The sequence below is a fragment of the Enoplosus armatus genome, chromosome 4 (assembly GCF_043641665.1).
Source record: "Enoplosus armatus isolate fEnoArm2 chromosome 4, fEnoArm2.hap1, whole genome shotgun sequence".
Taxonomy (NCBI): Eukaryota; Metazoa; Chordata; class Actinopteri; order Centrarchiformes; family Enoplosidae; genus Enoplosus; species Enoplosus armatus.
Window position 1 is genome coordinate 11,994,468 of NC_092183.1, and position 25,591 is coordinate 12,020,058.

General features: G+C 40.9%; 2 protein-coding genes across 2 annotated transcripts; both read right to left on the reverse strand.

Moving 5' to 3' along the window:
• Positions 1 to 7,220: 7,220 nt before the first annotated feature.
• On the reverse strand, positions 7,221 to 18,915 carry pggt1b (protein geranylgeranyltransferase type I, beta subunit). Its single transcript, XM_070904842.1, has 9 exons — positions 18,788 to 18,915; positions 18,068 to 18,186; positions 16,207 to 16,271; positions 15,530 to 15,681; positions 15,016 to 15,148; positions 13,195 to 13,240; positions 10,979 to 11,163; positions 10,054 to 10,162; positions 7,221 to 7,387 (listed from the first exon to the last, which is right to left on the reverse strand). Exons 1-9 carry the CDS (start codon positions 18,913 to 18,915, stop codon positions 7,221 to 7,223), a joined length of 1,104 nt encoding a protein of 367 aa, XP_070760943.1.
• Positions 18,916 to 19,273: 358 nt separating this feature from the next.
• Positions 19,274 to 24,739, reverse strand: LOC139284599 (coiled-coil domain-containing protein 112). The gene is made up of 14 exons (XM_070904934.1): positions 24,695 to 24,739; positions 24,037 to 24,167; positions 23,311 to 23,429; positions 23,013 to 23,102; positions 22,694 to 22,769; positions 22,315 to 22,441; positions 21,932 to 22,048; positions 21,601 to 21,738; positions 20,795 to 20,916; positions 20,422 to 20,548; positions 20,148 to 20,315; positions 19,766 to 19,864; positions 19,526 to 19,644; positions 19,274 to 19,407 (listed from the first exon to the last, which is right to left on the reverse strand). The coding sequence occupies exons 1-14, from the start codon at positions 24,737 to 24,739 to the stop codon at positions 19,377 to 19,379; spliced, it is 1,509 nt and encodes a 502-aa protein (XP_070761035.1). The 3' UTR covers positions 19,274 to 19,376.
• Between the last annotated feature and the right edge of the window lie 852 nt (positions 24,740 to 25,591).

The following is a 25,591-nucleotide window of genomic DNA, read 5'->3' on the forward strand; positions in this document are numbered from 1 at the left end:
GGCTACACAGATGATGATGATGATGATGGATGTACAGTAGATAGACCGGTCAGCAAACAGTGGTATTAAAACGTAGAAAAACACACACACACAAACAGCAGCTGCGGCTTAAAGAAACGGAATGAAAAGCTCCACAGCTTCACAGGGTAGCTGAGATAAGATCAAGAGAGAAGAGCCGCTCCTCAGACCTCCATCATCATCCTCTCTCCTCCCTCCCTCTCTGTGCTGGCTTATGTGTTTGTCTACATGCGCCGGCTGCGAGAAGCCAATTTTTCTTTTAGTTTGCCTCATCTTGGAGGGAAAACCCCGCCCTCGCCTCTTCGGTAGCCTACTGTACCACCTCCCTCCTTCTCCCTCTACATCATCCCTCAGCGGCGACGTCTCGACTCACAGAGCTCTTTGTATCCTCCTGTCCTTTATCAACCCGCAGTGAATCCGTTTTTATCCACCAATCACCAGAAATAATCATAATAATCTCAGTCTGAAGATTAAAGGGGTGAGGGTGGCGGGGAGGGGCTCTTAAATCTGTTAGTGCTGCATTCAGTCAAGTTGGACATTTACGCATGGCTGGCAGCGCGCTCATGTGCGCATATGTTGCTTTAAATGGGCTGATTTCTGCTCATTGCGACCCAAATATGTGACTGCGGCTCTTCGCTCTCATAGTGGTTTGTTTTATCCGCTGTTGAGGGCAGGTTTTTGGAGGAGGAGTTGCCTCATGTATGTGACCGATTCAAATAGAGACCTGTTTCATGCATGAGCCGGAATGCGAGGCGACTGCGTGAGGCCGGATTAAGTTCGTGTTTTTAATTTTTTTGGCAATGCCACTTGTTCCGCGTCACCAGATGGCCTCACGGCTTCATGCAGACATATTCCACCCCATTGAGCATGTGGAGGGGGACAAACGGGCAGACTGCCCTGACGGAGCAAACGGTGCATGACAAACTTAATAACTCATCTACTAACTGACTGACAACTGTTTCCAACAGCACCGAGATAATCACTGTGTACTGCTGTGGAGTCAGATGGAGAATCTGAAAATGAACATTGTTATTTCCTTGAAATTGGGATAACTTCATAGCTACCACTTTCTAATAAGGCATCTCTTATTTTAAGTTATAAGTTGTAACTAATGGCTTTAAATAATTGACTAATGCTTTATAGATCAGTTATAAGTTGTTACAAGAACAACTTTTGGGTTGCCAGGTTGTGAACAAGACTGAGTCTACATGCTAGCAGCACTGTGAGGCTGCAGCTCTGTGGATGCTTTGAGCTAAGCGCTACCATGCTCACAATGCTGATGTATATCATGTTCACCACCTTAGCTTAGCATGTTAGCATGTTGACATTTGTAAATTAGCAATAAATAAATCAGGAATGCATTATTTATAATATAAACCAAATATTGGACAAATAAAAACGATTAATCCTGAGGGGAACATGAACGTCTGCACCACATTTCATGGGAATCCATCCAATAGTTGTGGAGAAATTTCACTCCCAGACCAAATGTGATTGTCACGGTGGCACTAGAGGAAAAGTCGAGGGATCACACCAAAGTCATTAGGATTCATCGTCTGGGAACCATAAATGCCAAATTTCATGAACAATAAACCTCTCCTTATTAACGGCTTATAACTTATTTATAAGCATTAGTAAATGAACTATTGTTAATTGTACCAATTTGGCTCACTGGTCAAGTGCAGCATCTGCACTGGCCACATGCAGCCTTTCATGACCTCTTCAATAGACTCTTGGGGTCAAGATGAGCCCAGTGCTCATGTATTTAATATCTGTGGAGATGACACTTGACGGCCCCATAAAGAGCCACGTAACTGAGCCACAGTGCACTCCGCTTGACTGAATAATCAATAGAATGCATTGATTAGTGTGTTTTACTAAGCAGAGTAAGTTAAATAACTACAGAGAAAGCAGCTGTTGTATAAGCACATATACAGTAAGTCAACCCAGGGGCCTGTGGATCATTGAAAATTAGTCATTCCTATCACATGAGGCAGAGCAGTAAACACTGCATTTGTATACTTGTGTGGTAGCAACAGCTCCATTCAAGAAACATCAAAACAGAGTATGAAACATCAAGTCCTCTGTCCCCTGAGTTTGCATGTGCTCAACAAATAAACTAACTTGACCTTAGTGTCAGTTTTGTCTGCAATGGATGGCAGAAAATCTGAGTCATCAAAGTTCGCCAAACCAGATTTTAACTTGAGCTTTCCTCCTCTCAGCCTCTCCTACTTGGGGGCAATATAGGGTTACATGTCTCATAGTGAAGTCCGGTGCCACACAGGTGTACGTTGCACAGGGGACCGACCACACCCAAACTACAGCTGCAGCTGGCTGTCAAGGGAGCATCTCCAGACAGTTTTAATCTGGGCTGGGCTGCATTCACAGGGGAAGAAGATACATTTCAAACCTTATTTTTCCTCTAGTTTTAATTGCTTTCTAAACCTGAATAAAATGTGTGCTCAAGTGCGGTTTAAATTTTCATAACCCTCTACATCCACGTTGGATATCTCAGTGAAACTAGGCCACATTTGTCTGGGTCGAATTACCTCATCAGTGCCAACAGTGAAGTCTGTGACTGTGCTATGCAGCTCCCAGGTGGGACTCTGTGTGTTTGCATGTGTGCCCCGTATCCAGTGAAACTCCCCTTCCCCCAAGGCTTTTAATTATGCCTGAGTCACTGACCTTACAAAGAACAGAAAAAAATCATCATCAGACTGTGCTACTCTAAAACACAACTCATCCACGTTGAAATGAAAGGCAATTGAGGCAAATTAGGAAAAATGCTGACCAGTTGTCATCTTTGAAGTTAAAAATAGAGCAGCAAGAGTTCTGAGTCATCCAGCCACACAGTCTGCCGTGAAAGGAAATAAAGACTTGGTCTTTTATACAGAAACTCAGCTGTTGTAGGTAATAATGCAACACCCAAATTAGTGATTTCCTTTTTTCCTCTTTTCCTGAAGAAAAGAAAAAGTATTTCGCCTTAAGCTACTTACATCTTGAATGGGTACAGGAGAGGATAACCCCACCTCAGCCTGAAAAGAAATGGAGACATGATGCACACGTCATGTTTGAGCCAGGACAGACATGTTAGACACTTTTTGGATGCAAAATGTGAACTTGTTGATTTGAAAGCAAACTGAAATCTTATCTGATTGTTATATTTTTGCTGTTCGTGGCCCAGTTTTTGTCACTGAACACTTTTGTACAGAGCAAGAAAAACTCAATAACTACTGTCAAAATAGCTAAGACATTTTATAGGGATATTGATGGTTCCCTGAGGTTTATTACCTACATGAAGCATGGGAATTTCTGGTCCCATTTGTTGTTTTATTTAGAAGAATATCAAAAAAAGGTGACAAATTTCAATGAAATATGTTGAAAGAACATGGGCTAAAGATTGTTGTGGTGCAGATCTGGATTGAGATTTTGGTATTAATTTCGTTAGGGCTCTTGAATGATTTTGGTGACCCCATGACCCCTTTTGTTGGGAGACACCATCAGGTGACTACTGCACTGCACACTTTGGGTGATTCTCATTGTCCTTAGGTAATAAATGATTCAATGACCTTTCCTCCAAAACAGGATTCATTAAAAAAAAACACTAAGACAGGTTGCTTTGTACCAACCCTCTCTTAGCGCCCCTTCAGGACAAAATGTCAACTTTGCACAAGACGTCACAAACTACTAGGTGAATTGCCATTAAAGTTTCTGAGCACATTCATGCTCCCGAGGGGATGAAATGACCTTTAGTCTTGGTACCAAAAGCGATCCTGAGATCTTGCATACAAAAACATGTAAGTCACGCACAAACAAACACACTGAGACCAGAACAGTTGTAAAAGTTAGTACGTGTTTTTATTCACCATAAATACAGTATGCACCGCCAAGCTAGAATCAAAATCACTGTCCTCATATTCAAAGCCGAAGTACTATATTATACATTACATATCAACATTTGCATATCCAGTTCCACTAACCGTCTCACTGATGTAGTTGTAAACATTTTTTTCATCTTGAGCACTTGCACAATAGAAGTCACATATTTATAGTCATTTACATATTTATCTACACTCAATATCCCTACAAAGCATAGAAAAAATAAATTCCATTACATTTATTGTTACATAATTTATTATTACATTATGTATATTAGTTGACGACAGAGCAAGGGTTCATGATTCACCATGTGGGACATTTTGGCCGCATCTCAAAAGACTTTAACAATTCTTTCACATCTCTGGACCGTCCAAACGCAGCTTTCATTGCAGCCGTCTTAAAAGCCTTGGTCACCTCTTTTCATGCAGTGGGACTGAGAGAAGCGACTGCAGTGTGACGTAGCAAAAATCAGACGCAATATAACAACTGCCGAGATGCAGCCCTTCAGCGGCGGTCAGCTGCAGATCCATCCATCCATCCAATCTTTCATCCTTTTTAAAGTTGAGTAAGCATTTATGAATTTTTCCCTCCGTCTGGAAATACATTATCAATCAGACATGAAGGGGACAGAGATTCTGGTAAAACGACCTCTACCAGTCAGCTCACGTCTGATTGGATAAGTGAGCTCTACAAAGATGGATGGAGGACAAAAATGTTTACAGAGTAGGTGTTCCACTTCCTAAATGTTTACAAGGATTTGGGATAAGCTTTTCCTCCATCCCCTCAAGAGAACACTTATATTTAGTGCCTTTCTTGATAGGAACAGCCAGGCTAAATCCAATTTAAGCATGCTGTCCATGTATAGAGCCGTAACCTAGAACAATGCAATGTGAGGCACATTTCAGAATCAAGTTTGAGGGAGTGGTCTTGTGGTGTGACTGGGCTTATGTACGCTAAAGGACAGAACCCGGCTGAAGCAGGTTGTATAAGTCACTTCAGAGGATGCAATATAGACATGGTCGTCTTCCTTTAGGACATTTCATACCAAAGTAACAAAAAAGTTTGATACCAGACGATGGATAATTCAAAAGCTAAATTTTGTTGAGGTTTTATTATCTTATTATCACATTATTTGTGTGTCCGAGGCTCAAATCAGCAGCTGCAATGAAAGTCATATCTAACTTTGAAATTATTAAAAATATTTTGAGGTAACAAAACAAAATGTGAAAAAAATGGCAGAAGAGAAGTCGGCAAAATCAGCAAGAGTGACTGTATCAAAACAGTCTTAGGCAAAACAGTAACATAAAACAATGCAGCACTATAGGAAAAGCAATTGTTTTTGCACACAAAACAAGGCTTCATAACACTGGGGGTTTGGTCTGGGTTCAGAGAGGAGATTCCAGCCTCCGACAGTTCACTTTTAATAATAGATGCATCAGATGATTTATTTATTCACCTCTCCTCTCCTTCCCTCTGTCTGCCTGCTCTGATCTGAAAACGAGGGCAACTTGGCGGGAAGGGAGACGAGGCCAGGTACAGCTTCATTTCTAGACTGAGGAAGGAAAACCATAGAGGCGATATTATCTTTATATCCAGTCAGAACTGGTGCTACACACAGTAGACTCCCGCAGGTAACATGTTGCAGACAGGCCACTGTATTTCTGCTGTGATATTGTCTCCTCCTCACTCGTCATCTCAGGACGCAGGTGTTTGTCTTACAATGAAAGGGTGTAGCTTCAGCAGGGGGCTGGAGGAACCTGTGAAGCTGGAAATGTTGCATGCTGGGAATCAGAGTACTGGGAACAGGTTGAGCTCAACTCAGAATTTCAGTGCCTGCCTGTCACCATGTTAGGATCTTATTAGGATTTATAACTATACATTTCCAATTTACAGCTCAGCTGAAGAGCAAGAAGGCTGAAAGGTCGCTTGTATGAGCATCTGTGCAGACGATGAGTCGTGGTTCAGTGATGCAGAGTCCAGGGGTGCGTGGCTTTTAGGACGTTGGATAACAGTTGTTTCCGTAACCTGACTCTGTGGCACATTCTGCTCATGTGCATTGTTCTCTGTTTTTGCCCTGCGTCTTTTCTGTTCTGAAAATAACAAGTCAATTCCCAGTGCTTTTCAAAAGAATATATTTCCCCAAGTTATGATGCCACTGCTTCATCTTTCTCCTATTGATTTCAGGCTGGCTAGTGCCTTGCAGGGAGTATGGAAGCTGGTGAAGGGGGGTAGCTCAGATCAGTTCAGGGTTCAGGAGTCAGGGGATGTCAGGATGGGATCTGCAAAAATTGACGGCTACTACCTACCAGAAAAAGAAGGGATTTTCTCCTTTTTACCAAGTTCCCTTAAGACACCCAATCTATGTTCTGTTAGCCTCGGGAAAGACGTGAACAATAAATTATATTTTACTGTGATCTGAAGTCTGATTTTTTTTTTCCAGTCACAGATTTGCCCCTTAGGATGGTTGTTGGCTCTTAGCTGACTTTCAATGAATCTCACCCCAGCAGTTCTATTATCATTTAAAAATCAGTGAACAAAGCCTGCAGTGGTGAAACTGTAGAGAGCTGAAGTGAGAGACACAGGAGGCTGGTATCACCTTTGGGACTGGAGAGCTTGAGGCTTTGAAGAGGTTCAAGAGCAACGTAAGGATGGAGATGTTAGGGGGGCAGAGAAGCAAAAAATACTGTATAGGCTGGATAGCGCCTTGGGAGTGATAATGAGGAACGTATTTGTTATATAGGGACATTATTCAGCTATAGCAAACGCTTAGCTAGTCAATTGGGTCCCCCTCTCAGATTGTGAATAATGTTTACTTTGAGGATATTTCTCATGTCCATGTCAGTAGTGTTCATCCTTGGCTTGGAAGGTTTACATCAGATTGTGTTATTGACTACCATGATGAGGCTATGGAGCAAGGAAGCTTCCAAACCTTCATTATCTAAAAAGGTTTGCAAAATTGAGGCATCTGGAATTTTCTTCAAGTCTCCAGTGACTCAAATTTGACTTTCTGGCACATCATTTTATTCCCACAAACCACAATGCACATTGTTATTTACTACTGTCTACTAATAAAAAGGCAGCAAAAAAAAGTGTGGCGTATATTGCTCAACAGAAAAGTTGTTTTAGATGAACTCCCCGAAGTTACTACTGTGTAACTGGAGTCTTAAAAAAATCCTCCCGATTCCTGAAATGAGGAGGTGTCTCATGAATGGCCAAATGTCTTTGAGACACACAGCAGCAGTCCAGTTGCCTTTGACTGACTACTGTTAGATGCTCCTGATTACTGAACCTGTTCAGAGACAAGGCTGCGGATCATCCTGCTGTCAATGCTGTCTGCTGCAGCTGCCAGTGCTGTCCCTCCACGTCTGCTGCAGCTGCTGGAGGTGCTGAAAGGCTCTCTGGGTGATGTTAAGAGCTGGGTGGACCTTCCTCAGACTGGGCTCTCCGATCAGAGACAGACCACACAGCCCTAAGTAGGCATGGAGAGGGTCTGCGGGGCAGGAAATGGAGAGAAAGGGGTAGAGGGTAAGAAAAGAGGGGAGCACAGTGAGCGATGAAAGAGTGAGAAAAAGGAGGGGACAAGGGACAGGTCAGAGATGGTAACGTGTCACAGCAGAAGCACCTGCATGTGACAGGTCTGTAAACTCGATCACAAACTAGACGGTGATGGTGTTTGTCACCTCCATTACTGAAACAATACAACAATAACCTAATTTCCCATAAAAACCACCATTATGCAGGAGCATTGTTTCTTTTGTACTGCTCCTTTAAGGAGATATAAATAATGCACATATGTTGGCCCCATGGTCCTTTCCCTCCCCTGGGACCAGAGTAAAAGCTGCACAGGCCAGTAAAAGGAGCAGTAATTGAATTATAATGAAATGACAGATCATTGGACACAGACCTCAGAATCAATCAAAGCACCATTAGCTACATCAATCAGGACTCATAAGGACTCAGGGCTGTACAGAAGGCAGGTCTGGATTAGTCCAAGGTTTGAGGTGAGATTCGATTAATAATGGATGTTTTTCAATTTAGGTTCATATCACAAATTGTGATTTTTGTTTTGACAGCTAGTTCAGAATAATTCATTTGAACTACAGAACAGTAACAAGGTAAGACTACAATATTATTCCCCTGAAAGCTGTTAACAATAATATTGGATTATCGCCAAGCAGCACTTTGGTCATTTGTCTTCTGACGTTGATTAGAATAATATATCTTAAGACACGTGCAGAACTTGTCGTTGTCGGATAAACAGAGTCAATCACTCCAGTGGAGGGGGGTGTGAGAGATAAACAGTAAGGGGCTAGTGCCCCCCTGTGGCCATCAGATCCGCTGGACTTAAGATCACGGATATGTTGAGTTTTTCTTAACTCTGCATCGAAACAACCCGCCAGTATAACTATGGTTCATATTTGCGATAATTGTTATTGATGATTATAAAGTGACAATCTTTTTCTTTAAACCAGCAATAATGGATTTTTTTAACCACATGGGGGCAGCGTAAAACAAGTTGTGGACACAACACTGCTTGTTACAACGCAACTTGTTAGCAAACACTTGCTTTTTTACACATCCAGCAGTTACAGAGCAACATTATCATTCACTTGTCGTGGAGTCGTGTTTCTCACCACCAGGTGAATGTAAGGCCAATATTCACGCTCTTTCAGCTCTGTTTTTGGTCTCTACCAACTCCTGAGGGAAATATCCGTCTCTTTAGCTGCTAAATGATCCACTGAGTTCACCAGCTAGTTTCTAACTTTGTCTGCCATTTGGTGCTGAGCAGGTAGTGTAGTGTTTTTCGGAGCTGACTGCTGCGGCCAAAAAACGATGCTACGAGGGCAGTAAGCATGAGCCGGGCAGAGATACCCGGATACAGCAAAGACTAGGCTTTCCTCCGTGTTGTTTTGGTGGTTCGGTCCAACTCTGTCAAGCAAAGAGGTCTGTTGTGCTGTTCAGCCGGCAGGGATTGCTACAACAAAATCTGTGCTCCATCACTTGGGCATCTGTTCAAACATTTTTATAGCCATGAAGTCAGGGAATGAAAGGAGCTGCGGATTGGTTTCTTGGGTTCATGACAACAGACATTTTTATTGAGACTCAATTCAATCAATTTGGACTGAAACCACCTGTAAGACCAACTGTTTCTAACATGAAACCGGATAGTGATGACCTGAACTCCTTCTTTAAGGGCAACTGTGGACAGAACCAGGTTGTGTCAAATGATCAAAGTACATTTGTCTTTATTTGGTGAGGATCTGCATGACAAACACACAGCACCCTCTTTTGTTCTATGTTATTGTTACCTTCCAATCTTCCCAGACCAGTTACCCGGACATCAGTTGCTTTGCATGACAGCACTGCTCAAGTCCAATGCTATCTGTACCCATACTGCAAGAGAGTCCCTTTCATTTCCTAAAACTCTCTTTTGTTCAGTAATATTTACAAGGCTTTGTGAATACAGCATCTGTTTTGCCTCATTGTTTCTTCCAGCCTATCTTCCCTGCCTTGTTCTGTAACGTGAGGAGCTCGATCTCCTGTGTCCTCGGGCTACCTGTGAACAATCGCCTCATCAATTACACATTATAAGGGCACACACAGGCATGTGCACCATTGAAGTTTAGGGTTACAAGAGCTTTTCCATTGATCTCAAGGAAAACTGCCAACCACAACTCCACCCTGACCTCTCGGCACCTGTGGAGGGCAGGGTAGAAACTGTTCAGCCGAAAGAGGGAAAGAGAAAAGAAAAAGAAATTGAAACTGCTTAGTTCCACCATCTTTTTGTCCTTGATGCTAGATCAGTGAAGCTACTGAAAAATAAACGGCAACAATATGTTGAACAGCAACCTCTACATGGTCTGTTTGTGTGGTGTTTGTTTCCACCTCATGGACATTAAACATGTCATTCAACCTCACTCCAATCCTGTGGCCTTTACAGCTGTATAAGGTAGCAGGTATAAGGATTTGTGTCACTATTACTTTGACAGAAATCCCCCTACAGATACAAAAAACAGCAACTCTGACACAAGACCAATGTCAACAACCATGGCATTCTGCATTTGTCTTTCCAGTCTTTTTATTTGAACTCTATCTGATGACTGTTAGCGTCTACTGCGAGATGTTCCTGTAATAGACCCCTCTGCAAGCCTTTACCTGGGTGGCTGTCCGGCCACTTGGCGAACCCCCCCACCAACCGATCCTGCGTGGACAGGATGAAGCTCCTGTTCTTGTCAAAGTTCGTATACTGGAACACATCTAACAACTGGGACAGGAGAGAGAGAGGGGGGCGAGAGTGAGAGAAAAGAAGGGGAACGAGGGAGAAGTTTTACCATGACATCAGGGAGCAAACATAAAAACTAAACATATATATCTAATCTAATCAGAGTTGTTAATCATTTTCAACTGGTTGTTTTCACAGTTTAAAACACATTTTCAATTCCAAAGATGCTGAGCATGTTGTGTTCAGAGAGTGAGATAATGCTCATATCATGGCATTTAATTTCACAAAGGTGTGTTACAGCAATCAATGATCAAACACTTGATATTTTCCATCTATACAGATGCAGATACTAGTGAAGAAAACATCAAGCCTCAATGTCTGCACTTTTGCCATTTACAAATATTTTGTTTGAGTGTGTGCATTTGTCCCTCTGGCATAGTTTTGACCCAAAAATTCAGTTTTCCTGCATTGTGTTTGTTCATGTGTGTGTGTGTGTGTGTGTGTGTGTGTGTGTGTGTGTGTGTATCCCTGGCTTACTCATAGCGGTTTGCAGTTTAGCTCAGATTTCTGGATCATGTGTGTGCATGCATGTACCTCTGGCATAGTTATGACCCACATGCTGAAAGGTTTACTCACAAGTTTTTTGGGGTTGTGTGTATGTGGGTGTGGGGGATTAGCCCAGTTGTTCAGACAGTGCGTGCATGTTGGTGCACTTTTCAAAACTTCTCTTGTCTCTTTGAGAAAAATTGTGCAAAAGTGCAGAAAATCAGAGGTGAAATACTTAAATCCACTAAGCATGTTAACGCATGCATGTGGTGGGTGTGCGAATATGTCTGCGTCTGTTACACCAGTCTGTACCTCTAGCGTAGCCCCCACCCAAAAGGAGTAGCATGTGTCTACAGGTTTGTTGGGGCGCCCGTGGAAGCCGGTCTGCTGCCTCATGATGCACCAGCGCCGGATCCTGTCCAGCTCCCGCTGACTCAGCGCCTCCTCCAGTCGACCCATCAGACACAGAGAGGCTATGGCACAGTACGTCCATCCACCTGGACACACAGACAGATTCAGAAAGCGGATATGGACAATTCATTACCACAAATGAATCCCATTAAATGAGACTACTGATTTCTGACAATGTACTAAAATCAAACAATTGGTTCACCCCTGACATGTTATCGTGACAGACAACTAGATGATTACAGGGCACTGCAGAAAAAACAGAGGGTGTGTCTGCGTGTGGGCCCTTTTACTGCCAAATATTGGATAGCATGCTGCTCCTCTCACTTTCCACCTTTTCTTGGAAGTTATCACAATGTGGAGCAACCTTATGTTTCGTATGAATATAAATAAATGTGTGCTAGTTAGGAAAATGGCTGTATTTTCATACATTTCTGCACACTAATTGAAGACATTTGAGTGGAATAAAGATGCTTTAGGCAGTTCTTTTGACATCTGAGTGGGAGTTGTTTCACCAGGATTTTAAGTACTGAATGCAGAGCATCTTAACAGCTAGCCATACAGACCTTTGTGTGTGTTCTTTGATTGATGACAGGCTGTTATCAGTACAGCCACAAGCAGCAGCTATCCATCACCTACTACAACCCAACTGTCAAGTGCTTTCATTATCACCGTGCCTTTAATTCATCCCGAAAAATCAACACCATCCCTTGCTGCTTATCTGCTCGTGTGAGTGTTCATGTGTGAGGGAGAGAAACAAAGACAAGGTGGGTTGAAGTGTGCGGGGTCAGGGGTGTAAATCTGCTGACGTGTTACATCCGTCTCTAATCAACCATGTCTGGCTCACTATCTGCTGAAGGGGCAGGAAGATCAGAGGGGATAGATATAAATCACAAACACAACAAAACCATTTACTCGAACAGTTGCTTTGGGACGATATATGCTTAATAACAGAATGAAAATAAATTTGAAATAATAATTTTAAAAAAAGAAAAAAGAACGGACTAAAAATCAGCTGATGATGACACACATTCACACCTGAATGTAACTTTTCCTCACAGGCCAAAATACATTATTCATGGAAACCAACAATTGGAAATGTTTTAAGTGCATTTAATGGGGAAAAAAGCACTTTGTCTTCAGAAAACAAGAGTACACAGCCTAAAGAAGAAGAAAATGCTGGAAATATAGAGGAAGCAGTGAGATAAAAGCCAACCACACTGAACACAAACATAGAGAAAGTTAATTTCTTACCCTGTCACACACTTTCTGTGACAACACATTTCACATATTGAAGTACACAGTGGCTCAAACACAGTTATCTAAGAAAACAGTGTAAGAGTGAGTACTTGTTTAAAGCACACGGTGTGGGAGGTCTTTGTGCTGAACAAACACACATTTCAAGGGTGGATGGGTAATGGGCATCTACTGTATATCGCTACTGATGTGTAATCAGCCCTCTGACAGAGAGTTGGCTGGCTTGCAGAAGAGAGCAGAATCTCAGTGAAGCCTGTAATCATAGAAGTTGAATTTATCACAAGGAGGGAAATTACCAAGATGCACCAGGATCTGCCCCTTCAAGCAGTTTTAATTCTATAGATTTAATTTATGCATTCAGTCTGTCGCAAAGTTAACAGAAAATGATACCTTCATTGTGTCAAAAAGGTGACTATGGATATGTTCCAAAGTAGTGGTTTGAAGTGTGAGTGTGTGTGTGTGTGTGTGTGTGTGTGTGTGTGTGTGTGTGTGTAGGAGGAAGGCTTTTGTATCAGAATAATAATGTTTAATTCGATGCGGGGGAGGGATTAATGAGGACAATGTATCTACAGAGATGGATTTTAATGGCTAATCCTTTAAACCAGTTACTCCCATCAGCCACTTTCATGCCCTCTACCACGACACCACCAACGCACCCACAATCCTTTTGATCCAATGTGAATCTTTTGGCTTCAAAATCTAAAAATATATTCATAAATCTAATGTTTTCATCTGGACTGCCAAGTGTTTACATTTTTACTCTTCTTCTGCTCTGACCTACCAGACCATCCACCCTGATGTGCAAACTAACATTTCTGATATCTGTAACTAAGTATCAACCATTACAGGATGATTATACTCACCATGTGACTCTCGCCCAGCTCCTTGCCCAAACCCATTGTCGTAGGACTGTGTAGAGAACAAAGAAAAAGCCATTCAATTACAAACAATATTTCATCTGGAAAGAAAGGATTATGAAAGAAATGAGTGTCAGAAGAGACTGAACTGCATTCATTTACTCCATCTATTTATTCATAGTCTTTTATAAATATAAAAATGTATTTGAGAGCCATAATTTAAAACTAATGTAAATATCGTCACCATGAACAAACACCAATACGACTCCTGAGCTGTTTTAACTGGCTTTGCAGGCTACAGCCCAGCTCAAATGTGTCATTCTCAAAATGAGTCTTGAGGGTTCCCATTTGTTCTTACTGGTCAAGTCACAACTGGATGCATCATCAGCTGACATGCTAACTTGTTCCGTTTTTATCTACCTGCTTTCTTGAATTTAGTTGTGTTGCAATCAAGTGTCAGCAGTTAAGAAAAAGCATTATATATATATCATTAAGGACACAAGAACAACGTACACCAAGCAGAGCTCTGGGTCCTGAGGAGCAGGATAGAAAACCACTTCTTTAAATATATGAGTAAGATGGTTTAAAATAACCCAGTCTAAGTTAAAAGACGTGATTTGCCATTGTTTAGCTAAATGTTCCACTTTTCCATTTTTTTATCCAACAACTACAGTATGCTCTTTTTGTTCAGACTTTACGACCTTTCAGAGCCGTTTTCTAAAATTTTGAGCATCAGTCTTTAATTTAACTAAAACATGTGGAAAAAGTGGTAATGATCCCAGATTTGTTTTACTTTTGTTTGTTTTTTGTTAACAATTTTTATTATGGAACAGAGCAGCTAAAAATGAACACACTCTACACCCTTTTGGGACTCCTACTGGTTCTTACAAAAATACACAAGTTCAACAACAGATGGCAGTCACTTGGGAAAAAACTAACAAGGCTGAGAGCTTGTCTGCTTGTGTGTCTGGTCGGATCAGACCGTAACAATAAGGTTGGGAATTGATACCTGGCGCCATCAAAATGGAAGTGAAACTTCAGTGTGGCTGGTAAGCTTGTCTACTGTTCCAGGGCTTTTCCACACAAAACCACTCATCATCTGGTGGTTTCTGTATACTTACATTCACCAACAACTAACTTGCATTGCCAAAGACATTTTTGGAATCCACCCACCAGCATGTGGCCAGTGGATAAATATACTTTTCAGACGTGATTCACAGTTATCTGTTAAGTAATTAACAGTGTGCCCTACCTCTCTCCAAACTATGTAATAAAACAATCTTGTGTTAAATGTCAAACTTAAAATAAGCTAAAGTTCAGAGATGAATGGGACCATCTCTCTGCTCTAGGGACTTGAGTTGTAAAAGACACTGAGATGACTGCATGAAGAAGAATACCTCACACAGACCACTTTGATGATCTGACGGAAAAACAAACACTGAGGCTAAAGTAAGGGTTGAGTTAAACATCAGTCAACAATCAGACAAAAATAGCACTCAAGTGCCACATCAAAAACTTGGAACATCTTGTTTTTCTCCTGGTGGGGGTGGAAAAACCTCTTCTACAGCTTTAAGACCATAATGCACTGCTCAACCACCCCCCTCCCTTATTATAAATGAAATATTTCTAGGCAGAGTGCCACCTACTGAAGGTGGGTGGCCTATTCTGCCCATTCAAGTGCTTTGAATGGTGCAGAAACAGAGGTTGCACCACTAAGGGGCTGTCCTGTTGGCCTTATTCATCCATTCATTCATTAGGGTTGTAGCAAAAACTTCATATTCTCCCCACAGTTTAATGCCTCATTCTACATTTTTAACATCTACTCACCAAACTTCCTCTAATGTACTCAATGGCCTTTTGGATGTCCATGCCTGACCAGTCATCCAGCATGTAACAGATACTGGCTGCACAGTAGATAAAGCGTATATCATTTTCACTTCCCTCTGGCACTGCGTAGAAACTGGAAGCATGAAGACACAGAGACACAGAAAGGCACAAAGACAGGAGAGTTACACAAACTGTTGAAAATGAGCAGAGTGTCTATATTCAGAATCTGTAGCATTTAAGTTATATCATGTCAAATGCAATAAAAAAAAGCCTGTCAGCTGAAATTGCGTCAAGTGTTAACTCAGGCATATTTATGTCTGAAGATAGTGTTATCTGCCAGACATGATATACACAATGTGTGCGTCTGCGTGTTTGTGCGTGTGGACAAACTACTGTTGGACGACCAAACGTGAGTTAATGTCAGTCCACATTACGACTGCTAGTGTTAACATGACCTCAGGTGTATTTGAGTCAGAGTGAAAGTGCCAGTACAAATGTGTGTGTTTACACCGACCTGCCGTCCTCCAGCTGCAGTGCTCTGAGACCAGCCAGACAGGCCTGTTTGTTAACCCGGCTCAGGTCGTCTCCCAGTATTAGCAGTGAGCACAGCCCAGTGTAGGTCATGGCTACGTGGCCACTGTCATATGGATGGAGCACGCCTGGACCCTGAAGAAAACGTCAAAATGAGATATTATTCATGCAACTGCAGTGGACAAACAACAAGAGATTACAGTAGCTATTAAAACCAACATCAGGAGAAAAAAATTTTTTTTAAAACGATAACAGATTTAGTATTTAGCCATCTACAGACAGCTAAAATAGACCTTTCAGGAAAATGACGCGGGTTGGCAGTGCTGTTACATCCACAACTATGTCTCCATGGGGATAGAGAAGTAATGCCAAATGTGAAAAATACATCTATTACAATGACTGGGAATATTACAGCAGTTGGGTTGATGCTAAAAAGCCCCAGACCCCCTGATGTGAGAGAACAGATTGGTACAATGATTTAAACGGCTTAAAATCGAAATATTTTGAGATGGATTAATGCAAATGGAAAAATAGAGAACACATGGGATCACAGAAGTGACTACATTGACTCAAAATATATCTTTAGACTAATGCAAGACATAATGTTTGATCAAACTTGGGATCAGGTCTAAAAACAGTGCGGGGGTAAGGAGGGAGTACCTTAGTGCTATAAGGAATTCCAATATGTGACGATCCTCGAAACCCACAACGACTTACGTTAGATTCTGGAAGAGAATAAAAGGAAAAGGGCAGGTAGAGATATGACAATTACTCAGTATTAATAATATACTGGTACATATCAAGAGAAACTGGAACAAGACAGCCCTACTCTGTCTCATTCTGTTTGGATTGACCTTCAGCAAGGTGCTGCAAAGATGCTCCACTAGCTACACAAGTGGACTGCTGCCATCTGCTGGCCATGATAAAAATATTACTTACAGCTGAACCCAACTAACAAAATGTCATCATACTGCAAAGAGCACACAACAAGCTGCAGAGACAATTTCAACACATGACAACCAAACTATACAACTTTTTTTTGTTTTTTTTACACACATCACAATTTGTGACTGACAGGCTTATAATACATTGATCATGTTGCGCTACATGACAGTAAGGGTTTTGCTCACTCATTCTTAGGTTTTCAAATTAGTATTCAGTCAAACCAGAAAAGGTCTACAATATCCATGTATTTTCAGCATACAAATGTCGTAAACAAAACTGTGTGATAACCAATTTTTGATTTGAAAATGGTCCCTACAATAACATCAGGGACAGATGTATTCTGGCACAGATGCAGACACATTTTACATAGATTAACTTGACATATACAGATTCATTCAGTAAGCACACCTGCGCTCAACTGGAGGGGAACAACACGCCCATCAACAACTGTTAAAAGTCTCAACAGCTTCAATCAAAAAATGTATTTCCATACTGATGACACATTAGGAAATCTGCCTCCCAAGCTGCATTTTCACGTCTAATGACAAGAAACCAGCCACACACCAAACATATGGCAGTGGCAAAAATTAGACCAATCAAGCACAACTATCCCGACAGGATCTCTGTTGATGTCTTGAATAATTAACTAACTGGGCATCTAAACAGATGGCTTGTTAGATGGCTTGTTAGAGACAGAAAAAACAAGTCATTAAATATTTAGGGTCCAACTTTCCCTGACACCTGGTGGCCGATAACTGTTTCAAAATCCAAAAAGGATAAAAATATTTCTCACACTTTAAAGTTGGACAAGAAAGTCTTATATTAGCAGTAACCTAAACTTGGCCTGAGCCCCCTTCTCTCCCACCCTGATGATGACAGACCCTTAAACACACACACACACACTCCACAACATTAGCAGAATAATTAACCTGAAATGTTTCAGTACACGTTTCAGCTTCTGTCATTTCCACATGAAAGTCCTTAAAGTTGTGTTTTTCTTGATGTGACCATTCACACACCACAAACATAAGAAACCATCTAATGCATGTCAGAGCGTCTGTGTGTCCGCTACGCTCTGTACCACTAGTCTCCATTCCTCAAAGTACTTTCTCTCAGACTACTTCTTTCTTCCATCTCTCTCGAAATCCTTGCTATTTTGACGAAAACAAAACAATAATTTTATTTCCCATGAGGCTTTGACAGGCTTACACTCTTTTCAATTTGTTTTCTTCCTTAACTTTATGTTTTAAACTGGTCAAAATTATCGCGCAGAAGATAACACCAGGGAAACTGATATGTACGTACACAGGCTATGCCTACTTCATTTGCTCAACAATACACTCAAGAAGTATTTTTAAACTGAGGGTTTGTTGTTAGCATAGCTGATTATTACAGCACCTGTTTTTGAAGCCCTGTGTGTCAGAAGTAACTACACTTCATTCAGCCTACTCATGATGTAGTTAGTTGCCTTGACAACAGCCTTTTGAGTTGCTGCTTCATGTTAACCTTTGTTATGTCATTCTTATTGACAATGAATACTTCTACTGCAAACATTTTTAAAATTAACGAGACTTACGATCCTCTGTGGGCAAAACCTGTAGCGAGTAGATCCACTCAATCATCAAGTTCCTGTCAATCACATCCAGAGCGTCCAGCACATCGAGACCAGACAGGGCAAAAAATATGATAGTTAACCTGGAAAAAAGTCAGATAGCAATCTTATCATTTTTTACCAATTTAATATTGATGGACAGAAAGATCCACATATATATATAAGCAACAAGAACGAACGAGCGGTCAGAGCTTTGCGACAAATCAGAGGCAATGTAAAAAAAAAGTGGCACTGAACTGTCCTATTAGAATACTGGATGATAAAACGCAACTCAAAACAATGGTTAAAAAAAGCATGACTAGCTAATAACGTTACTCAATTAGCTGTTGGTTCTCCAACCAACAGGAGAGATATTTAAATTCACAAATGAAGAACCTGACCAACTTTACAGTCCATTTAGAATGAAGTTCACTCTCAAATGCGCCTTCTTACTATAATGTGACCAACTAACGTTGACTAATAAATTTCGCAAGGCGTCGTGCCGCGCTGTGCCGTTTGTTTCCTGTTTTACCACAGCCAATCTGTCATAACTTCACTAACCATAGCTGATGTTAGCAAGCACGCTAAGCTAACTAGCACTAGCCTCCATTCAAAGTGGTGGAACCACTGCTAGCTTGGATGCTAGTCAAGTTCTTCTACAAAACATATAAACTACAGCAATATTTTTCTTTCCAGTAAACTAACCTGGTTGTTTCCAGCGAGGCGTATCTCTCAGGTAACACCTGAAGTGTTCTCTGGAAGAATCGTACATGTCGATCTCTTAAAAAGTCTATTTGCTCAAATTCTTCAAACTGGCTCTCCTCTTCCGCCATCTTTGCATCCGCACCTATGAGGAATCTTTTCCGGTACGTCTGTTTTTCAAAATAAAAGCTCACACTAAAGCGCAATGTACAAAAAGGGTAATTCAGAAATGTAATCTCTATTGAAGAAACAAACAGTGCACATTACACAGATTGTCTTTTTGGATATTACTTTGAATTACATTCCACAATAAATCTTGCTGGAAAGCTATGAATACCCAATAACACTGACTGTTACTAGTCCACAATGTTGACAGAGCAAAAATAGATAAGAAGTTGAGAAATTTACACAAAACTGTAATGAAAATCTTTTATTTAAAATAACAGATTTGTTAAATGTCAATTCATAAATTGTACAAAACCTAAAACAGCAGCACACAGTGGTTTCAAATAAAGGCACAATCTTGTGTTGAGGTCCCATTGTGTACATTTCGGCATTTCAGGACTGTTCAGCTGGTTTCCATTGTTGCTCATCACAGGCCTTGTCTCCAAGTGGGAACAGCTCTGCAACAAAATGACAGAAGAGTTCAGTGATTCAGTAAGCAATCACCTATTATTATGCAAAACATTCCTTAATAGAAATCTGACCTAGTGACTGTAAAAAAGGTAGAGACAATCAGACCTATGAAACATCTGTAGCACAGGTCCTCCTCCTGAAGAGCCAATGTGTTTCATTCGCTCCTCCCATCCTTTAGTGGGGCGGGTAAGCCTGGAGGGGTCTCTGCTGACGTGACCATCCACCTGAATGAGGAACAAATAAACATCAGCCTGTTTATTTAATATTTCAAAGATTTTCTGATTTCAAAACGTTTTTCTTTTTGTTGATCATTTTGAGATCTTGTGATGTGTGACTGACCCTTACCTTCTCCTTCAACTTAGCAGCGATTCTCCTCTGTCTTTCCTCTTCCCCTTTTTCCCTCAGCTGTTTCTCCTGAAGCTTTGCCTCCACCTTGTGAAGATCCTGCAGAAAGACAGAGATGAGCTTTGTGTTTTACACAGTATGGTGACTTCACCATTTATCTACTAACATTAGCCTTTAAAACCTCACATCCCTAAAACACATCGCATCATTACGAACTCACATAACAAAAACTCTGCTCTAATGCCTGATGTCAGCGTAACGACAGCACCCATGTAGACTTGCTGTTTAACATCTGCAATCAAGTGAGAAAGCCACCAGGCACTCTGGATTAAACACCTGGTCTTGTGTTTCTCTGTGTCTCTGTGATTCTTAGACTTCATACCCTTTCATTAAAGCATTTGATGCCCTTTGCTGCCTCCCTTCTCCTCTCATCCACCTCCCTCTGTTGCTCTTCTCTCCTCCTTCTCCCTTCTTCCTCCTCCTCCTCTCTCCTCAGTCGTAGCTGCTCCTCAACAGTCAGCTTCACTTCCAGCTGGCGGCGACGCTCTTCCTGATTAATAGAAATCAATTTGATTGGTAACAGATAAGTATATACCTATACAGAATGTCTGATGACAAATAACCACAACTACAGTAAAATTACTTTTCATGCACACCTTTTCCCTTCTCCTCTTTTTTATCTCTTCAGTCTGTCTCTGCTCGTCTTCCTGTTCCCCGTTCCTTCTCTTCTCTTCCCTCCAGTCCTCTAGTCGTTGTGCCGCCTCCCTCTTCTCCTCCTCAATCCTAAAACAGAAGATAGAACAAACTAAAACAAACATGACACCAAAGTGACATTAAGAAAGACTATGAGCAAATAAAGCCCCCAAATTCACCTTTATTTAAGATGACCAATCAAACACTTCGGTACTCATCAGATCTGGTGGGATCTTATGACTCCGTGGTGCATTTCACTGCTTTAGTCATGGAATCAATGTCTGCTCCACCTCGTCTTTCTGGTTTTCATTGTGTTCTATTCTACTTCTGACTCACTTGTGTCGGTGGGCCTGGCTCTTGGCCTCCTTCTCCCTCCTTTCCGCCTCCTCTGCCTCCTCCTGGCTCTGTATCCTGGTCTGGCGTTCCCGATGTTTGCTGGCTTTCCACCTCTGAATAGCCTGGGTACGGTATGAAGACAAGCGGTAACAATGGAAACAACAAAATATTTAGAAGATGGTACCACAGCTTCCAAAAAGGGTCTTCCTGAGCTCCTGGTTATGTCACGTTTACACAGAATAAAGATGATTCTAATTGAGGTTAATAGAATAAAAGTGTATAAGCACTGTTTGCATACTATTGGAAACCAATCTATTCACACTAAAGGTTGAACTATATTATAACCTGGGGGAGTAAAGATGACTCTGCTCCTTTAACTGTGTTTATGTGTGGAAATTCATCACTTTTCAGCTATTCAGGTGAAAAAAGCAAATGTGTCCTCCACCCACAACTAAGTAGGCATTCTCTGAGCCTATCACAGGCAAGACACAATATCAAAATTGTAGTGGTGGTGAAACAGTTTATGGTTATTAGTTATCCTCCTCTCTGACTCAAGGGGAGTTAATAAGTAAAAACACAAATTTGTACCCAAACATTTAGTGGCCCCCACCAGAGAGCATAATTTAGGTGTACATTCAATTAGAACATATTACACCTGACAACTGAATTTTGAAGAAGTTACATTGATATCTTATATTTCTCATGATGCTCACAGCTTGTTGAGGACTGTTGTGTTTTCCATGTATCTATCCAAATGAGATTTGCTTTCCTATTGAGCTCATACATGTTTTGTCACAGTTCTCTACCTCTCTCTTTCTGTCCTGTAGGTAGATCAGCTCCCCATGCCAGTCCTCATGTTGCTCTATATCCTCCAGTGTTTTACCAGGTAGGTACAGTTTGGCCTCTCTCCTGTAGGCCGGTTGCCCACTGTGCTTTGTCCAGACCTGTAAATTTAGAGTAAGTCAGATAGGATGAGGCCATAAACCTTTGACTTGACATCTGCTAAAGTCGCCTGAAGCAAAACATTGAACACTATTAGTTTAAGAAGTGGTGCTCAGTGACTTAAGTGCAATGATCTGCAAGTGGAAGGTGGCAAAATAAATGAGTAATCGAGACCGAATGGCAATAAAGTCTTACTTTAAGGAAGGCTTGGTGGTCATATTGGTCCCAGCCACCATAAGGGCCTCCTGTCTGCTGCAGGAAAGCCTCCACTGCTCTGACCTCTGCAGGGAGGTCTCTGTCCGGGAGTTTGGTCTTAAGGAAAAGATAATGCTGTGAATGAAGTGCTGCATCGGTCAGGATTCTAGATGCATTTTTAAGAAAGTCACAATATATATATTTTATTTACTATATTATATTTTATTATACAGAATATTGTGAGCTCAAAAGCTCAAATATATTGTGATATTTATTTATCACATTCATTCTAAGGTTCTATATTGAAACACAAACTCGGACATGGACACTTGGCATAGACAACAGAGAAAACACAGAAAGGAGGAAGATGAAGAGAGACAGACCTTAACAGTGGGAGCTGTGGGTAGTTTGAGGTCTGATTTGACAGCAAGGCTCCAGTTTTCAATCTTCTTCTCATAAGCAGTGATCTCCTGTCTGCACGTTCTCTCCTCCTTCAAAAGTTCTTCAAAGCTGCGAGGAGCAGAGAAACACAAAAGACGACTATTTATAATATTTTCATGACAGTACATGTATACATTCCCAGTGTGAAGCAAACATTGATCAGTAGCTGTTGTTTCTGGTTTATAATCACCTGTTACTTTCCTGCCTACGTGGCTGTACATAACCATGTCATTTTTGAATATTTTGACTTTTTGTTTGCTTTGTCTATTAACAGGTTGCTAGTTCTAATTTGGTCAGAACTTGTTTAGTGTATCCTGTTACCATGACCGCTGTTCCTCCTTTAGGGTGTGAATTGAGATTTCCACCTCTGACATTATTTCCTCCAGTCTTTCAATCACTGAAAACCCAAGTAGAAATACAGAAACATTATTAACAGTCTTATTTTCATTGTACTCTTATGACATTATACTCACCATTATCTTATTGAGCAGAGCACTATTTTACAATAGCATGTTTAATATTGATGTTGCAGAATGGCACAAATATTGATATTAATGATGACAAAAAAGTACTGATGGCTGAAATGTATATGATTGTTTGAAGTTACTATGAAGAAACAGATACCAGATACAAAACTTACACTCAGAAGTTGGCTTCACATCTGTTAGCTGTCTCTGAAATTTCCTCACACCATTATGAATCTTCACTAGCTGCTTTTGAAGATTCATCTCTAAAGAAGAAAAAATGCAAAGAACATTATGAATAGCAGTTTTTATCAAAGGGTTGAGGATGGATGTTTCCTTGAATATTGGTTTATTGCTATGACTAGAGTATTTTATACCCTGTTGTAATAATGCTGTCTCAGAGGCACTGTCACCATGCCACATGAAAAGGTTTAGGGGAAATGTTAAGTTACTGTAATGCGAAGAAAGACCCACTCTCAGCATTTCTGTCTTCCTCCAGCACTTTCTCGTACTCCAGTTCTCCAGACACATCTGTCCAGTGATTCTTTCTGCACTGAACACTCAGTGGCCTCTCTTTCTCCAACTTTTCAATCCTGTGAAGAATGAGAAGCAAAGTTAAATGGGTATTTTACATCATTGACCAGTGAAGAAAGGACTGATTTGGTGTGTTACAGTGGTTTAGTGATTGCTTACATTAGTACAGCACAAATAAAGAATGTGCCTTACTTACATTTCAACTTATTATTACATTAAACTTAAATGTAAAATGTGTTTTGCTTGTCTCATTTAAAGAGGTGACTCAGCAGCACCAAATCAGTTCTTGCTATTGTTGAGCCAACAGGAGAGAATCATCTTACTCCTCATACAAAAGACGTGTGAAATAATTCAACCAAAAATTATATACAAACACAGATGAAACACATGGCTGGAATAACAAAACCAACACCTTGCAATATTATGCAATCCAATACATCAGTCCTGAAGTAAATACCATCTTTGTGAAGCTCATATGTTGTTGGTTGTTGGCAGAGACTGTGTCAGATATGCACTTTATTTTGAGGTTGTAGTTTGTGGTATTGTTGGATTTTATTTACTGTAGAGCGTTCCTGTAATTCTGTCCACCCACTCTCTCTGCAGTGAAAGTTACATGTTTGAAGATTCAGAATTAAATATGAAATAACCCTGTGTAGCTGCACTTACTGCCTCCTGTTCTTCTCTGCTTCCCTGAGAAACTGTGCAGCTTGCTGTCTGGCCAGCCTGTGATCAACAATCTCACTGCTGACCGAGGAGAATGTGCAGGGCTGCTGGACACTGGAGTCTCCCTCTCTCTGCTCAAATTCATGAAGTAAAAGCAGAGAACACAAGCTGATAGTGCAATACATAACAACAACTGCAGGTATACATTTCAACCATTTTTGATAATGAACTTCTGCAACGTCGCGTCCGATAATGGATCATTCAGTTCCTCGTCCATCTGGAAGCACAGTACGATGGGTAACCAAGTGACAGAAAAGGTATCCATGTTCGGACAACTAACTAGTTTAAAATACCAAGCTAACACTCCACAATAATTACACTTATTAACAAGTGTACATCGGATTAGCTATAGGGTGTCAGTGGCTAGCGTATGTAGGTTAAAACAAAACCATAAAGTTAGCAAACGGTTTTCCTCTCCTGGCGTTATAGCGTCAACTTAGCTAGCTAACGTTAGCTAGCATTGATTAGCCAACGCTAGCTCGTCAACAGATAGCTACTACTCCATATCCCCTGCTTTACCTGAACATGTTAAACATTTCAGAAAATGTATGTCAATTTTAGACCAAATTAAATAACAGTTCAACAGCTCTGTGATAGCTACCGAGCAATGTATATCAGTGCATCGTGCGGTTGCTAGGGTGGCCATGTTTAAGCGAATCTGTAAACATAACAAACTTTATTTAAAAAACGAGCACCGCTTGTCAAATAGCCCTGTAGTTACTGATTCATAACAGCAGAGGACGCTGCTTGTCATTAATCTATTGTATGTCTACATTAGCCTGAAAGAATGGACTATACTGGAACACATTAGATGGTACTGTACAAGCTCCCATCCAGGCTTGATGAGACAAACCTAATGTAACCAGGAGACTGTAACCATGACAACAGACTTACATTAAGGAGAGTGCTTAACCACAACCAAAAGGTTTGTTTTTCATGACCACAATCTTTCCCTCCTTACCGTTAAGCCTGTGGTTTTCTTAACCTTAACCCTTTGGCCTTTAACTTCAAATTGTCAAATTGTCAAATTCTGTAAAATATTTTTGATAAATGTTTTTGTGATAACCAGGATAAATAATGTTGTATGATTTAAGCAACATTTAATTTACTTTCTGTAGCCCAATTCTTGAGGTACAGAAACATCTGACTGTACCCTGCTACAACTAGATGGTTTGAGTTACTTACGCATCTCACTCTCTCAAATATCGGCCTATGTTGTCTAGCGAGGCCTTGGTTATTTCTGTAACAGCCTTTTTATGATGGCCAACAGCAGCTATATTTACTAGGAGAGCTGGCCAAGTGACAGTCGGAGAGAAAAGAGGAGAGAGAAAGAGAGAGTGAGAGGGAGTATAAATAGAAACCTGAATCCATTATTGAGTGCAGATATTGGGGATGGTCTCTCCCATGGGTGCAGAGGCAGGAGTTGTCATCGCAACATAAATAGCAACCACTGTCCTTAATGAAGAGTGTTACAATTTCCTGTGTTCGTTGTCAGCCA